Source organism: Lutra lutra, chromosome X (genome assembly GCF_902655055.1).
Source record: "Lutra lutra chromosome X, mLutLut1.2, whole genome shotgun sequence".
NCBI classification, from domain to species: domain Eukaryota; kingdom Metazoa; phylum Chordata; class Mammalia; order Carnivora; family Mustelidae; genus Lutra; species Lutra lutra.
This window is the reverse complement of record NC_062296.1, coordinates 30967574-30984624: the sequence shown is the minus strand read 5'-3', so window position 1 is coordinate 30984624 and position 17051 is coordinate 30967574. Positions and strand designations below refer to the sequence as shown.

The window sequence follows — 17051 nt, the reverse complement described above, 5'->3', positions numbered from 1 at the left end:
ATACAGTCTGTTTTGGATGTGCCTGGTTGGCTCTGCCAGTGGAGCATGTGAGTCTTGATCTCAGTGTCATGGATTTGAAAGCCCCACACTGGGGGTAGAGTTTACATAATAAAAAAATACTAATAGGGGCGCCTGGGGGGCTCAGTGGGTTAAAGCCTCTGCCTTTGGCTCAGGTCATGATTCCAGGGTCCTGGGATCGAGCCCCACGTCGGGCTCTCTGCTCTGTGGAGAGCCTTGTTCCTCCTCTCTCTCTGCCTGCCTCTCTGCCTACTTGTGATCTCTGTCTGTCAAATAAATAAATAAAATCTTAAAAAAATTAAAAAATTAAAAAATACTAATAATAAAATGGTTAAAAATAAGTAAATAAAAGTCTTTTTATTTAATTTTTGAAAATAACCAGTCTTTAGAAATGGGTATTGTGTTGTGGTGGAAACATAGCTCATGGTATATGGTTGATTGAAAACATCCCAGGGATTTGAGAAAGCTGAGTGTGAATTCCAGTTCCATGGTCTCTCTGAACCTAAGTTATAAGAAAAAAGAGGAGAATATATACCCCCTAAGGCTATTGTCAGGGTTCAGGGAGTTAATACAAATATGAATTTATTTGACGTAGTGCTTGGCACGCGGTTGTTGAATGGATGAATTTAGTAAAAAGCTGTTTCATCGAGTGCTTTCCTATGTGTCTGGGACTGTGGTAAGTTCAAGAGAGAACAATTCTGGCTCTAAAAAGGACAGGTGTAGCCCAGCTCTCTCTTGATGAATTGGTGAGCAGATGGTTTTTTTTTTCAAGTTTTCATTTAAATTCCAGTTAGTTACCATAGAGTGTATATTAGTTTCAGGAGAATTTAGTGATTTATCATTTACATACAACAGGTGGATAGTTTTTTTTTTTTAACTAATAACAAAAATATTGAAAAGGGTTAAATAAACAATCTCTAATTTGTGTTTTATATAGATTGTGAAATTTAACATACAGAGTACTTTTTTAAAAGATTTTATTTATCTGACAGAGACACAGCGGGAGAGGGAACACAAGCAGGGGGAGTGGGAGAGGGAGAAGCAGGCTCCCTGCTAAGCAGGAAGCCTGATGTGGAGCTCGATCCCAGGACCCTGGGATTATTACCTCAAGTCCCAGGACCTTGGGATCATGACCTGAGATGAAGGCAGACGCTTAACATCTGAGCCACCCAGGTGCCCCCAGAGTACTTTTTTGAAAGAGGAGCACAGTTAAGGCCATGAAACTATCCTCTTTGATACTGTAATGGTAGATCCATGATATCGTGTGTTTGTCCAAACCCATAGAATGTATAACACCACAGATGAACTCTAAGGTGTAACCACGGACTTGGGCAAGTCTGATGTGTCAGTGTAGGGTCATCGACTGTCGCAAAGGAGCCACCTCTGCTGGGGGAAGTTGATAACGGGGTGTGCGAGGACCGAGATCTCTACTTCCTGCTCAGTTTTGCTGTGAACCTAAGTGTTCTCTAAAAGTAAAGTCTTCACAAAAGATTGAGAAAAAGAAAAAGCCAAAACAAAACAAAAAAGAACCCCAACCAAACGCAGAGAACACGTCATCATTTTCATGGCTTTCCATCCAAAAGTTGTTGATAAGTTTGTATTTGGGGATTACCCATTGTGAAACAGACCTCCTTTCTTTATTGCAGGGTTCAGTAAAGTTTTTCTGTAAAGGTCCAGATCACAAATGTGAGCCAAGAGGCAAAATCAAGAATATTATATTGTTTGTTTTCTTATTTTTGTAAAGATTTTATTTATTCATTTGACACAGAGAGAGAGAGACAGTGAGAGAGGGAACACAAGCAGGGGGAGTGGGAGAGGGAGAAGCAGGTTCCCCACTGAGCAGGGAGCCCAATGCTGGGCTCAATCCCAAGACCCTAGGATCATGACCGGAGCCAAAGGCAGATGCTTAACCATCTGAACAACCCAGGCACTCCTTCACATTGAATGATTTTTAAGTGACTTAATGGGAAGAAATGGTGAGGTGGAATGGGAATGGGAAACAATGTGAGATGACAGATGTGCTAACTAACCTTATTGTAGTAATCATTTCATGATATATTAGTGTATCCAATCATCATGTTATACACCTTAAACTTATACACTATTATATGCCAGTTACATCTCAATAAAGCTGGAAAAAATGGAAGCAGCCAGTAAGAGAGAAGGAGCAAGAGAAGGGCTTAATAGAACAGTTACATATTCCCTCCACCTTCAGTCACAAAATTTGGACTTTCAGTTGTAACATGTATAACCACAGATTTCTAGTATGTATCTCTTCCTGTCATTACTAGGTACCTTGGCTCTTCCTTTCTAAGAATTTGTCCTTGAAAGGAGGATTCAGAGCTTTTTTTTTTCTGAATAACTTTTGGTAAATAAAGTTTACCAAAAGCCTTCTCCTGTGTTTGTTTTTCTTTATTATGGCTTTAGCTGTAAATATGGAAATGTATTGAGATGGCTTTAGCAGTTTGCTGTTCTGTTTAAATTACCTCAAGATGAGACTTTCATAGGAATGTTTATAGTATAAACATCACAAACCTCTTTCAGTCTTAAACCTTTCTGGTTTCTCTTAGATCTTTAAATGGAGGAAATGGCTACCACTCAGATCTCCAAAGATGAGCTTGATGAACTCAAAGAGGCCTTTGCAAAAGTTGGTAAGTAATTTTTTTTAATAGCTTCAACTATAGTAAAGTCATTTTTGTTTGGCCCTGATGGAGGTTAATTCTCTAAAAAATCATATGAATGGTTAATCACAAACCTTAGGGCAAGGTAGTTAAAATCAATGGGGTAAAGTTTTAGAAGCTATGCCCTAAACTATTCTTTTTTTTTAAGATTTTTATTTATTTATTTGAGAGAGATCACAAGTAGGCAGAGAGAGAAAGAGGAAGAAACAGACTCCCCGCTGAGCAGAGAGCCTGTTGCGGGGCTCGATCCCAGGACCCTGGGATCATGACCTGAGCTGAAGGCAGAGGCTTTAACCCACTGAGCCACCCAGGCGCCCCTAAACTATTATTTCTAATTACATCTGTCTACTATGGTCAAGGTTTTTAGTCTACCCTGGCTCCTGAAAACTTGGGACACATTTTGTGTTGTTATTGCGTTGTGTATCTTATTTTTCCGAGGAAAAGATTTGGAGCTTTCACCATATTCTCAGAGGGGTGTGTGAGACTGCTGAAGATGTCAGATGATGATTAGATGATGTTTTACCTTTACCTCGTTAGCTTGGCTTTATTGCATTTTCCATCGATCTTCTACGCCTTTGGATAATGCAGCCCGTTCTGCTTTCTCACATTATGTTCTAGTATCAGCATTACATGGGGAGACATAGATTGCCATCTGGTTTTTCCTTAAACCTCATTGAACATGTCTTGGAATTTAGTTGCTATGGAGTTTGTAGTATTTATATTCCAAATTTCAGTGCTCAGGTCAAATCAGTCAAAGCTGGTGAGAAAACAGGGTAAGAACCGATTATTGACACGTGTACTCACATGAGTCGACAGGGGCTTAGAGAGGTAAACTACTCTTTGGTGTCTCCTTGATGAAAAGGTATAAAGTTAGGGGTGCCTGGGTGGCTCAGTGGGTTGAAGCCTCTGCCTTCAGCTCAGGTCATGATCCCAGGGTCCTGGGATCGAGCCCCGCATTGGGCTCTCTGCTCAGCAGGAAGCCTGCTTCTCCCTCTCTTTCTCTCTGCCTGCCTCTCTGCCTACTTGTGATCTCTGTCTGTCAAATAAATAAATAAAATCTTTAAAAAAATTTTAAAAAAAGGTATAAAGTTAGATCATAATGATTTGTTATTTAAATCAGACTTGACTCTGGGACCTGTGATGCAAATCTCATTAAAGAAAAGTAAGGAAGCTTCCATCTCTATCCCCATGGATTCAAGGCCAACATTTTCTGTGAAGGCATTTAGTAAGTAACAGCTTGCCTTGGGAAGAATAATGACCGCTCCCACAACCAAAGTGACTGTTCACAATCTCATCAGAATTCTGAGTAGAAAAAATTGGATAGGCCTTATTCTAACACACTTTTCTGTGTGTGTATGTAAAAAAAAAAGCAACCTATTAACTGGCCATAGATACTACCAACTGTAAGAAAGAGTACTATCGATCTGATACAAGATTGCTTAGGAGAAAACAAGCAGGTAAATTGTTGGCTGCAAATTTTTTAAAATCTCATTGCTCTGTAGAAATAGCCTTATCAGAATTGTTTAGGATTGCATATGCTTTGAACCTTCTTTTTTTTTTTTTTTTCCTCCTTATAATCCTCCCTCAGTGTTGGGGACAGCCTCATTTGTTTCTTTATGAATAGAAGTTTGGATAAGACCAGGACTTTACTATGGCCATTATTGAATCTTCAAGGCCTTGCTTCCTTTAAAAAAAAATGTTTATTATTGAATACAGGCCTTGTTCTCATGAGAAGCATCTTGGAAATAATTGTGTGCAGTAGCTTTTTAGAATGTCGAGCTATTCAGTTGTGGCTTACCTGACAGAACTGAATACTCTTAATCAGGAAAAGAGCTTCATTGCTCCTGACAAGCTTTAATGATATGAAAAGTGCTCACCAGTTGTCGCCATGGAGAAACCAGGGTTAAATTGCCCTACGTGAGGGATCAACTCGGACTGCAAGAAAGGGTCATGGTAGAACTACTGTCTTATTTTAAATCCTACATCTTGGAGGGGGTAGGGTAGACAGATTCCCAAAGGCACAAGATCACACCATACATGCTGTTGATGTCCCTAACAGGCATATATTCATTCCTAAGATATGCAGGCTCTTATTACTCTGTGTGCTCTATGTGGAAATTCGGGAGTCCCCAATTTCTGCCTGCTTTGTATATTATTCAGTATCTGGCTCAGTGCTGCACACATGTTAGGTTCACAATAAATATTTAATTGACTGAATCCCAAGGAATTACACGTAGTCTTTTCACATACTGGGACTTTGTCATTACCCACTGTAGACTAAAAGGGCCTTTGTCAGGGTGCCTGGGTGGCTCAGTGGGTTAAACCTCTGCCTTTGGCTCAGGTCATGATCTCAGGGTCCTGGGATTGAGCCCCACATCGGGCTCTCTGCTCGGCGGGGAGCCTGCTTCTTCCTCTCTCTCTGCCTGCCTCTCTGCCTGCTTGTGATCTCTCTCTCTGTCAAATAAATAAATAAAATCTTTAAAAAAATAATAAAATAAAATAAAAAAATAAAAGGGCCTTTGTTATGAAGATTTTCATTATGGTGGGATTTATTGCTAGAGGTTTTGGCCATCACATTGTAGCACATAAAATTTATATTTTTTTTTTCGGCATAATAAAGGCTTGTGTGGAGTCTGTCTTTTCGAAAAGTGTTTAAAGACCCAGCTGAATCTTTTGATTTTTTTCCTTTAAAATCTTTGTAGTTTGTAGTTATTAGTTACGGAGCTCTCAGGCAACTGTCAAAGGTGTTATGGAAATCTTTTTTTTTTTTTTTTTTTTCTTCCTTCAGGGAAACTTGATTTGAAAAACAAGCTCTAGAACTTACTTTCCTGTCAAGGACAGTTCTTTCTTATTGGTGGGGGGAGGCAGGGAGGACCACTTTGTCTCTGTTCAGTTGTGACAAAATATGGAAATCATTATGTGATTTTTCCCATCTATTAACAATAATAGCCTTGATTATCTCTTTAGAAATTCAGCAAAATCACAGTGTGTGAGGAAAATCTCTGTAATTACCACTAACCATAGGTTTTGTCCAATCAATTAATAGTGCTTTGAAATTCTCTTTACTAGCAATAAATGGACTATTAAGACTTAAAGTTCTCCTTTCACTCAACTTTCTGCACCTGCTTAGTGTTAAGCTCCCAGCAGTATATTTTCATTTAATTATTTTAATTTTCTCAACATTTGTTTCCAGTATTTCCCACAAGGATAGCAGAAGCCTTGGCTCTGGTTTTGTTTTTTTTTTTTTTCCTACTTCATAATGTTTCCCTATTAATGTAAATGCTGCATAAGTTCTTTCTAAAGAAGAATAAATAAAACTTTCAGAGTACTTAGGAAGTAAATATTTTACCAACTATAAAATGTCTTACACAATCTGAGAATTTAATCTTGTTATGGAAGCTAGAAGTCATTTGGATGATTACTTGTCATAGAGATAAATTCACATAATGTAAATCTTTTCAGATTGGCTTTAGTCCCACAAACACTGACATCTGACTTTTTTCTCTCCTAAGCAATTGCTACTGAGCTTTAAAAAAACAAAACAAAACAACAAAAAAAAAGCCCCCACAAATTCAGCACTTTGAAATAAAAGAATAACGGGGTTTCGTAAATGACGAGGAATACTGTGGGTATATCCCTCTGTGGCTGCCTACCACACGAAGTCAAAAAGTTTTGGTTATGGTGATTTTCTCCTCTCAGGAAGTTGAGTTGTTTCCAATTACTTGATATTCTGTAGTACATAAAACCCACATCAGGATGATGCCACAAACAGCACAGTGGTTTAGTTTAATTTACTTTTAGTATTCAATAAAAGTCCACCAGTGCATATTTGTTTAATTATGACTTAAAAATAAAACCTACAGGCCAGCCAAAAAAATAAACTAACCAGTGCTATTTCACTCAGCCATCTGGCTAATTCTCAGTGGACTGTTGGGGACGAAGGCCTTGGGATGGTCTGCAGACTATGTTCTGGGGGCGTGGAAGATTGGAGACGTACACATATGCGGATGGGTGGGCTTCTGAGCAAGAGTGCACGTGTGCGGAGATGTGTGTGTACTTTTAAAGTGGGAGAGTGGCAGTAGGTGGGAACCAGTGGCCAAAATTGTTGGAAATTTTGAGTTGGAAAATGATCGATAGGTGACATTTTTGATTGCCTGGTTTCAGCCTTCTAACCTTGCCTGGCCTTCAGCCGTCCTTGACCTCCACCTTTGAGGATCCACCATTAGGATGAACTCTTAGATAGCGACCTCACTTCTACCCTGAGCTGGGACTCATTAAACTGTCTCTTCTATTTGCTGGAATGAGCTACCTCAAAAGGTGTAAGCTGTGAAAGGCAAAACTCACGTTTAGTGAAGCATCTGGAGACGTTTAGCAGCTGCCTTTTCTGAAGTTTTAATGCCTAATGAAAGCTCAACTTTACTGCTTAGATCTTAGGATAGAATATAATATAAATTCTTCTACACAAGTCTTTTGGCTGAGTCTTCCAAGTCAATATTTCGTGTGCTTTCGCGGGCATTGGAGATGGCGTATGTGCATGCGTACATGTGTGTAAATCCATTCCTGTTAGACGCATAGATTCCTTTTGTCTTTGGCTTTTGTTTTGTTTTTGGTTTTGTTTTGTTTTTGTTTTTGTTTTTTAGTGTGAAAATGTTTGGGGTATGTTGGTTAAACTAAATGGAACTTTTAACCCAGGTTTTCTGAAAGGATGTGGATCTGTACTTGATTGGTTTTCTTCTTTAAGTCCTAATGCGCACTGTCCGTGATGGGTTAGTGAAGAGGTTGCATGTGTGTTACAGATGAGGACACACATATGCAACCTCTTTATAGAGACACTGGATTTAGACTGATTCAAGGATGGTTAAAACAATACACACACACACACACACACACACACACACACACAGAACCTGGGGCTCAAAGGAAATCCCAGTCTTTCTTACTGTCAGATTTATAAGACGAAGTAGCACTCCAAAAAATGCATTTGAAGTGATAGATTTCGCCTCGTACCACCTGGACATGGGCAGTGTAGAACAGCTAAAATCAAAACCACTTGAATTCTGGCTCAGCGTTCTCCAGACAAGTACTTAAAATAGCTTAAATAACAGGATGCAAGGGGAGGGAAAACATTTCCTTTTAAGGATATGCATTCTTGGTGTGATTCAAACTTCTGCAGGAACACGGCTGTATAATAAGTTTATTTACTTTAAGGTTACTTGGGGGAGGGTGTTGAGAGAGTTAACTGGCATTTTAAATAATACTTGGTACAAGAGCATAATGGGGTTTCTTTTAAAACAGAATGCAGATGTGAACCTACACGTGTCATCAGAGAGAGAGACACACACACAGAGACAGAGCAACAGACAGAGAGAATCTGTTGTTACAAACAGTTGGTTTCTTTCTGAGGAATTCAGCAGCCAGTATGAAAGACAGGCCTCTCGGTGTAGCACTGGGACCCTGCTGGTGATTTTTCTTTTTTTAAGTGTAGTGATTTTTCTTTAAAAAGAAGAACACTTGGTCAGTGGCCTGAATGTTTAGCTGTTTACTTTCTGCGGGAACTTTGTTCAGTGGGGATGTGTCTGGAGTTTCTTTTTTTCCTGCCATTTGTTAATGTCGACTCCTTACTGACCCTATTTTCTGAACCCAAAAGTTGAGACTTGCTTCCACAGAAGCATTAAGAATGCTCTAGATAGTACAGCCTATAGGATAGTATCTAGTTTATCAAGCGGTTGAAAATAGGAGTCTTCGAAATGCAGAACCTGTTTGACCCCATGCCAATGTGTAGTTTAATGAAGATGTGGCAAATGAGCCAGAAAGGGCTTCCAGAATATCGGCAGCTTTAATGAGAAAATAGAGGGCTGCCATTATGCCAGGACATTGTGATGTTAGTTTCCAGTTGTTCAGACTGTTTTCAATCCAGTTCTGTGTTTTTGGGGTCAGTTTATTATTAAATTCTCATGTTTATGTCAAAACTCCGAATAGAAAAAGATCACCGCCCAACCTCGTTTTGAGCTCCCAGTAATAATGTCACCGATAAGATGGAAGCTTTCTAAAATGCCATTGTGCTATTTCATTTTCTGGCTTTCCAAAGCACAGCATATTAGATCTTTGATAATAGTTTAGGGGGGGGGGGGGGTGCGCGCGCGCGCACGTGCGCGCGCGCGTGTGTTTTGGCGGGGGATTGGAAATAAAATTAGCATAAAACTCTTTAAAAATAATTGCACCCTATTTTGTCTTTCAAGTACTTTTCCAGCTGGGAGATTTTGTAAAATTAATTGCAAGCTGCCTTTTTAGGCTCCCTCTGCCTTTTTATTGAAATTGAAATTGTTGTCTTCAAAAAGATACGATTTAGGAGTTCTAAGAAAGGCTGGCTCTAATTTACTAGTACTAACACTAAAATGTCTTTGATTACGGGAGGTAGTATGAGCTAGATCTGCTGATAAATTATAGGAAAACAGCAGAGTAGGTAAAACTTTTTTTTTTTTTAAGATTTTATTTATTTATTTGACAGAGAGAGACACAGCGAGAGAGGGAACACAAGCAGCGGGAGTGGGAGAGGGAGAAGCAGGCTTCCCACGGAGCAGGGAACCCGATTCGGGACTCGATCCCTGGACTCCGGGATTATGACCTGAGCCGAAGGCAGACGCTTAACAACTGAGCCACCCAGGCACCCAAAACTTTTAAAATATGTAAAACGCGATGGATATGTTCAATGATGTTTTTTCCCTCTTGGGAAAGATAGAGGCTAGCTAGGTATTCCAAGTGACTCCTGTTTTCACAAGGATTTTAAAGCTGCAGTTGCAAGTAAGAACCAGGAGAGTCCGGGGGCGCCTGGGTGGCTCAGTGGGTTAAGCCTCTGCCTTCGGCTCAGGTCTTGATCCCAGGGTCCTGGGATAGAGCCCCGCATTGGGCTCTCTGCTCAGCCGGGAGCCTGCTTCCTCCCCTCTCTCTCTGCCTGTCTCTCTGCCTACTTGTGATCTCTGTCAAATAAATAAGTAAAATCTTTAAAAAAAAAAAAAAAAAGAAAGAAAGAAAAAATAAAAGAACCAGGAGAGTCCCTGTGATTAATTTCTGTATCTCTGGTGTCTAGTTTAGTGCTGGCCACACAGTAGGTTCTCCATTTGCTCTGGAGGCTGCCTTCTGCCAACCAAGTGCACACAGTATTTCTTAATACAGACAAAGCAGGTTTCTACATTTAGAACGGAACTCCTGACCTGACAGCCATCACTGGTTTTCTACCAGGGTACTCCTCTGTGGGTGTGTTCACTTAGAAAACCAAATTACAGATCTGAAGGCTGCCAGGGTGGGGACAGGATTAGAACAAAGGGAATGAGATTGAATGTTATTTAAGGGATATTTCTGTCGTTATGGTTTCCTGGTGAATTGCCATTCGGTCTTTCAGTGCTATTTCTGTATGTGTTCCTTATTGTTTGTTTAATTCTGTTTTTAAAATGCTCGTTAGATTAGAACATTGTTTTCCTGGTTAATACCTGAGAATCAGTGGTCCTACAAAAATGGTCTTTTCCCATCGCCTGTTACATGCAAGGGACTGGGCCACGTACTGGGGTTAAGGTCAAAAGATTTGCAACCTAATAAGGAAGATTGCTGCATTCTGACCAAGTCCTGCCCCTCCAGCCCCCTTTAAAATGGTCCTGTTGGTTACTAACAGCATCTGTGTATTACCACTCTTACTTCAAAATGGAGTTTCCACACATGGTTATTTTATGTTAGTTATATTTTAGGGTGGGTACTTCCTGGCATCTTTTAATCACGTCAGTGAGCTGTCTTCTAATTAATGCCCAACAGGTTATTTCAGAAAGGGCTCAGGCAAATGTTAATTCTCTTCATTGCCTACACCTCTATTCTACCTAAGGCTGATAAACTGGCAAATGGCCTAGACTCTCGGTGCCCTGGCTGGTTTCATGTCGTTTTGAATTCACCGTTCTCCAATACTTATTTTAAAAATCTCTGCCTTCTGCTTCTGTTAGATCACTGAGAATACAAAAGGAACAATTAAGCACCTGTTCTATGCTAGGTCAAAACTGGAGTCAATCACAGGTTAAATTATGCTCAGAGGGGCACCCGGGTGGCTCAGTCATTAAGCGTCTGCCTTCTGCTTGGGTCATGATCCCAAGGTCCTGGGTCCGAGCCCCACAGCAGGCTCCCTGCTCAGCGGGGGGCCTGCATCTCCCTCTCCCTCTCCCCCTGCTTGTGTTCCCTCTTTCGCTGTCGCCCTCTGCCAAATAAGTAAATAAATCTTTAAAAATAAATAAGTAAATTGGGGCGCCTGGATGGCTCAGTGTGTTAAAACCTCTGCCTTCAGCTCAGGTCATGATCCCAGCGTCCTGGGATCGAGCCCCGCATCGGGCTCTCTGCTCAGCAGGGAGCCTGCTTCCTCCTCTCTCTCTGCCTGCCTCTCTGCCTACTTGTGGTCTCTGTCTGTCAAATAAATAAATAAAATCTTTAAAAAAATAAAAAAATAAAAAAAATAAATTATGCTCAGATACATCATTTCAGAAGTCAGGGTAAAGTAGAATACATTAATAAATCTTTTTAAAAATATTTTTTAAATTTAAAATATTTTTAAAAAATATTTTTAAAAATTTTTTTTTAATTTAAAATTTAAAAATATTTTTAAAAGATTTGTTTATTAATTTAAGAGAGAGAGAGAAAGCATGAGTGGGAGGGGCAGAGGGTGAGGGAGAGAATCATCAAGTAGACCCCATGCTGAGTGTGGAGCCTGACATAGGTCCCATCCCAGGACCCCAACATCATGACCTCGGCCAAAATCAAGAGACGGCAACTTAACCTACTGAGCCACCCAGGCAGCCCATAAAATATTTTTCTATCAGAAATTGCCAAGTGGACAAAGTTGTGTTTTGGGTTTTTTTTTTAAGACTTTTTTATTTTTATTTATTTGACAGAAAGCATGAGACAGCACAAGTAGGGGGAGCAGCAGAGGGAAAGGGAGATGCTGGGTCTCTGTCCCAGGACCCTGAGATCATGACCTGAGCCAAAGACAGTCACTTAACCAACTGAGCCACCCCAGCACCCCCCAAGTGGACAAAGTTTTGATAGTGGCAAGGAATAAGCCATCTTTTCCTAAAAGATCTAAAAATGAAGGAATGTTATATTTAGGTGATGTGATGCAGTACTGATCAGAATGTTATTATTATATATTTGTTTTTATTATGTATTACAATTTTACCTCCAATATTTTTAAAAGTGTATGCGTGCATGTGTGTGTGTGGTTTGTGAAGTCTTGACTACTCAAGTTTAGAATCAGAGTGTTAGAGTCCAAAAGGGAATCTGGGGATCGTTTGATCCAAAGACATCTTTTACAGATGGGAAAATGAAGACCTAGAGAGGTGACTTATGCAAATCCTATGTCACATTACTCCCACTTGTATCCTTTCAGCCATGCTGTGTATCTTTCTCTATGCCATACTTACACCCTAGTAATGAGTTCTGTTTTACCTTTTTTTTTTTTTTGAGAGAGAGAGAGAGAGAAAGGAAGAGCGAGAATCTTTTTTTTTTTTAAGATTTTATTTATTTATTTGACAGAGTGAGACACAGCAAGAGAGGGAACACAAGCAAGGGGAGTGGGAGAGGGAGAAGCAGGCTCCCCACTTAGCAAGGAGCCTGAGGCAGGACTGGATCCCAGGACCCCGGGATCATGACCTGAGCCGAAGGCAGATGCTTAACTGACTGAGCCACCCAGACACCCCAAGAGTGAGAATGTCCACACCTAGCACAGAGTCCATTGTGGGGCTCGATCTCATGACCCTGAGATCATGACCTGAGCTGAAATCAAGAGCCAATCACTTTATGACTGTGGACTCAGCCACACAGGCACCCCTCTATTTAACTTTATAAAGAAAATGGGAGAAACAGATTAGTTTATGCATGGGAGGAGGTATATTTAAACTCAAGAATTTCATTCATCAAAAGTTGCTAAAATCCTGCCACAGTACCATGTGGATTACTTTGTTCTTTTTAGCAATTGCAGAAGTTGTTGCTGGATTGACTTCTACGTATAAACACTTTACTAGTAAAGTGTTTGATGTATGGCCTTTTATTAATTCAAAGCAAAGAAAGCGAAGATGTGCCCTAGGGAAATTAAGCACTCTTTATCGAAGGAAATATTCATGATTTTCAGAAGTTTGGGGTAGCTTGGGGATAATGTTTGAGAAGTATAGATACTCTAATTGGTAGATTTAAATGTGCCAATTAGATTTAAGAGTATTTGTTTGAATCTACAAATATACTTCACTAAAATTAAATATAGAATTTTATCAGCCCTCAAAATGTTGGGGAAATGGTTTTATATAGGATATTTAATATTTTAATAGTTGACAAAAATTAGCTGAAATGAATTATACTTAGATTACACTTAAAATAAGATCTGTGGGGCGCCTGGGTGACTCAGTCAGTTAGGCATCTGCCTTCGGCTCAGGTCATGATCCTGGGGTCCTGGGAGGAGTCCACATTGGTCTCTCTGCTCAGTGGAGATTCTGTTTCCTCTCTCCTCCCTACGTGTGCCCTCTCTTGCTATCTTTGACCTCTCTCTCTCTGTCTCTCAAATAAATAAGCAGGATCTTAAAAAAAAAAAAAAAAATTCCCAAGTACTTTCCATGATCTATAAGAGTATATGCGATAAGCTCCCTAGCCTCATCCCTGACTCTCTCCTTTGTTTACTCTGCTCAAGTCCTACTGGATCTTTGCTGTTCTCAACCCGTACCAGACACTCTTCCATATCACAGACTTTGCGTTTGCTCTTTCCTCTACTCGAAATCTCTTCCCCCTAGATATCTGCGATTCGTTCCCTTGCTTCATGTAAGTCTTCATTCAAATATAACCTTGTCAAAGTGGCCATCCTTGACCTCTGCCATTTTGAGCTGCATAATTCTGTTTTGCGGGAGGGGGTCATATGTGTCGTAGGGTATTGGGCAGCGCAACACACTGGATGCCAGGAGCCTCCTCACACCACCCCTCACCCTGGCCTCCAGTCTTAGCTACCAAAAATGTCTCCAAACATTCCTGAAGGCTCCCTGGGCAGGGGGGGTGGGGGGGAATTAGCCCCCAGTCTGACCCCTTTCCCTGCTTTATTTTTCAGCACAGTACTTAAGTTATATTTCATTATATTATATTTTTATAGTCTTACCTCACCTTAGATGTTATTTGCTTAGTAGTTGTCATTAGAATAACAGGACTTCTCTATCAATCCCAGCAGCACCCCCATTCCCAGAACAGCACCCAGTCAGGTTTTAAAGTAACGTATCAGATAGATTAATTTCACAATACATTTTCTTGAACAGTGCTCTGGTTTCTCTATTGAGATTGTATCCTTTTATTGTAATAAATTTATGCGTGAAATTCAGTGGAGGAACCTAAGGAAAAGCACTGTTGAAACAGTAGGTATTAGAAATTTCTGGCGAAAGTCCAGGTTTCTTAAAACTATATATGCCCAAGAGATTATAGCCCTCAGGACATTAACCCTCTTTCTCAGTAAATTAACTTCTGGTCATTGATCAGTTTTTTTGTTTTTTGTTTTTTGTTTTTTCATTTTGAATAGTTTCAGACTAAGCATCATCAGCACTTAAGATATACACTCTGTTAGAACGGTCCTAGCACAAAAATAAAAAGGTTATTTATAGAGTCATGGTAAACGTTTGCATTACTCGGGACTGCATTTATTTTTATGAACTCCATATTTATTTACATTAGCTCTTGGAAAAAAGTGGCGTCGAAGAGGGTAGTTTAATTTCAGGTGTGCTTTGTAATATAATCAGCATCCATTCATAAACTGTTCTACCAGACTAATGGAAGAATGAGGGATGTAAAACTGTTTTCTACCATGGCGGTGTTTTATTGGTACGTAGTCTATTAATTATTTTTTAGAAGTCCTGTCAGCTTCATGATTGAAAAATAATTTATTAGGCAACTCTGCTTTGTTAATATTAAGGATGCTATTTTTTTTTTTTTTTACTTTGACAGAGAGAGATCACAAGTAGGCAGAGAGGCAGGCAGAGAGAGAGAGGAGGAAGCAGGCTCCCTGCTGAGCAGAGAGCCCTATGCGGGGCTCGATCCCAGGACCCCGGGACCATGACCTGAGCCAAAGGCAGAGGTTTTAACCCACTGAGCCACCCAGGCACCCCAGGGATGCTATTTTTAAGTGAAGCTACATATACATTGTTTAAAATACAGAAAACATGGTGTAAAACTGTGCTCTTTCTGTTAAAATTTGCGTTTCCCTTTTAAACAACCTTAGGTACCAAACAGTAAGAAGAGCAAACACTGTATTCAGGTGGGCTTAGTAGGAACTGAGTCTCAAATGAAGACGAATGCTCATCGCAAGACTACTCCAAGAGGTTCACTTATTTCTTCTATTTTTTTTTCCTTTTTTTGCCTGCTCTCCCTCTTTACAAAGATCTCAACAGCAACGGATTCATCTGTGACTATGAACTTCATGAGCTTTTCAAGGAGGCCAATATGCCATTACCAGGATATAAAGTGAGAGAAATTATTCAAAAACTCATGCTGGATGGTGACAGGAATAAAGATGGGAAGATAAGTTTCGATGAATTTGTTTATGTAAGTATGTGAAAGTCCACCATTAGTATAAGGAGTCATGACTGTTCCTTTGTCTAGCGGGATCTTAAAAGTAGTCAATCCTGTGAAGTTGCTAAATGTTTCGTATCAGTACTGTTAGGATTAATAAAGTTTCCGTCATCCCACCAAGTGTCCTGGGTTCTCTTAGCCATTAGAGTATCTTAGCAAACAAATTGGGAAAAAGAACACTGACAGAATCGAAGCTACATCACGCTACTCTACTTGCTGTGAAAGGCGAACCATTTCCTCTAGGGCTTCCTGAAAGGGGATTTTTCAAGGTGCTAAGTGTCGTCCTTGAAGTGCTCTTTCCGTCTCCCTTGGTGTCTGCCTTGGGGAATAGGGTGCTCCCAGATGTTAGTTAATGCTACACCCTGACTCACAGTCTTGGAAGCTTCCTGACTTGAGCTTTCTGATTAAAAGAAGATGGTTGCGACTCTTGTCTTAGTAGTATTTAACTGGACGACTTTCTCGAGGATAATAATTTTGATAATTAAAAGTTAGAAGCGTATCTTTTTAGTCCATTGGAGGCAGCATTTAAAATATCTAGTATCATCAGATACTCCTCAGGGTTCGGGGCTGACTTAATTCTTCCACTTCCAAGCACCGAGTTTAGAGTTCGCACTCAGTGCTTGGGGAGGGGTTCTGTAGCCCTCCTTTGACACCATAGCTGCCAGTGAGCGAGGTGACCGGTGCCATTTTCAGTCCAGAGCCATTGACAGGAGTATTTGAGATGTAGCGGTTGCCTCTGTCGTCCATGAAGAACACCCTGAAGATTTTATTGGTTGGGTTTATTAATTTAAGGCTGAGTTTTTCTAGATCTAATTAGGCATTCCTTTTACTGGGTTACAAACAGGTAATTAGTTGCCTCATTTTTCACCAACTTCCCAGCTTTCTCATCCTCCTTTTCCATGGTAACTGAGGCTCCCTATAGCCAGTGAAATTCTGTTATGATCTCTCCCATTAGAATTAACTCCTTTAGAACATTGTTAAGAGCAGATTGGCTAATGATGTCTCCAGAGCTGAGAGCATTTGGCACAGCGGGGAGGGCTGCTGTTTTAAAAATGTAGACATGTGTCATGATGGCGTTCTTGCCGGCTTCTTTGGAAATACTGATTTCCTACCCACTGTTTTTTGTCTTCAGTTATTGCCAAAGCCTTTTGTTTTGAATTCTGTGTTCAATAGTAAGTTGCAATTGACTTGCAGTATGAGCACTTGCATGTCTCTGATGTGAACGTGCTCCCCTTGGAACTGCATGTTGAGTTGTGAATTTAAAGCAGCTTAGAGCAGTAGTTAACTATAATGGATTAATTTCTGAGATAATTTACTGCCCAGAATTTTAGTCTGCTAGAAAGAACGGACCTAAATCGTGAAGATCTGCAGTGTGGCCAGTATTATTAAGGACAAAATTGTGAAAGCGTCTTTGAGAAAAATGATCTTAGGGAAATGCTTAATTTTGTAGGTCTTGAAATGTTGCAGCTTCTCCCATCCGAGCTGTCAGAGGCTTTTAAGGGAGAAGGTTTGATTCCCCTAGTATATTCTTAAAAAGTAAATGACATGCGTACTAATTTTGGCATCGCTAGGAATTTTGAGAAAATATTAATGAGGACATTTTAGGTTAAAATGTACATTTCTTTTAATTGGAAGAAATCAATATGTTTATACTCTTTCATTTTTTTTTAAAGATTTTATTTATTTATTTGACAGACAGAGATCACAAGCAGGCAGAGAGAGAGAGAGAGAGAG

General features: G+C 40.0%; 1 protein-coding gene across 3 annotated transcripts in view; it reads left to right on the top strand.

The window, feature by feature from the left end:
• PLS3 (plastin 3) overlaps positions 1–17051 on the top strand; it is an 85380-nt gene that overhangs the window by 44302 nt on the left and 24027 nt on the right. For all 3 annotated transcript variants that reach the window (XM_047716004.1, XM_047716006.1, XM_047716005.1), the window contains exons 3-4: positions 2589–2669; positions 15127–15290. In XM_047716004.1, coding sequence (XP_047571960.1) covers positions 2597–2669; positions 15127–15290 — 237 coding nt within the window. In that variant the 5' untranslated portion in view covers positions 2589–2596. The remainder of the gene's footprint in view (positions 1–2588; positions 2670–15126; positions 15291–17051) is intronic.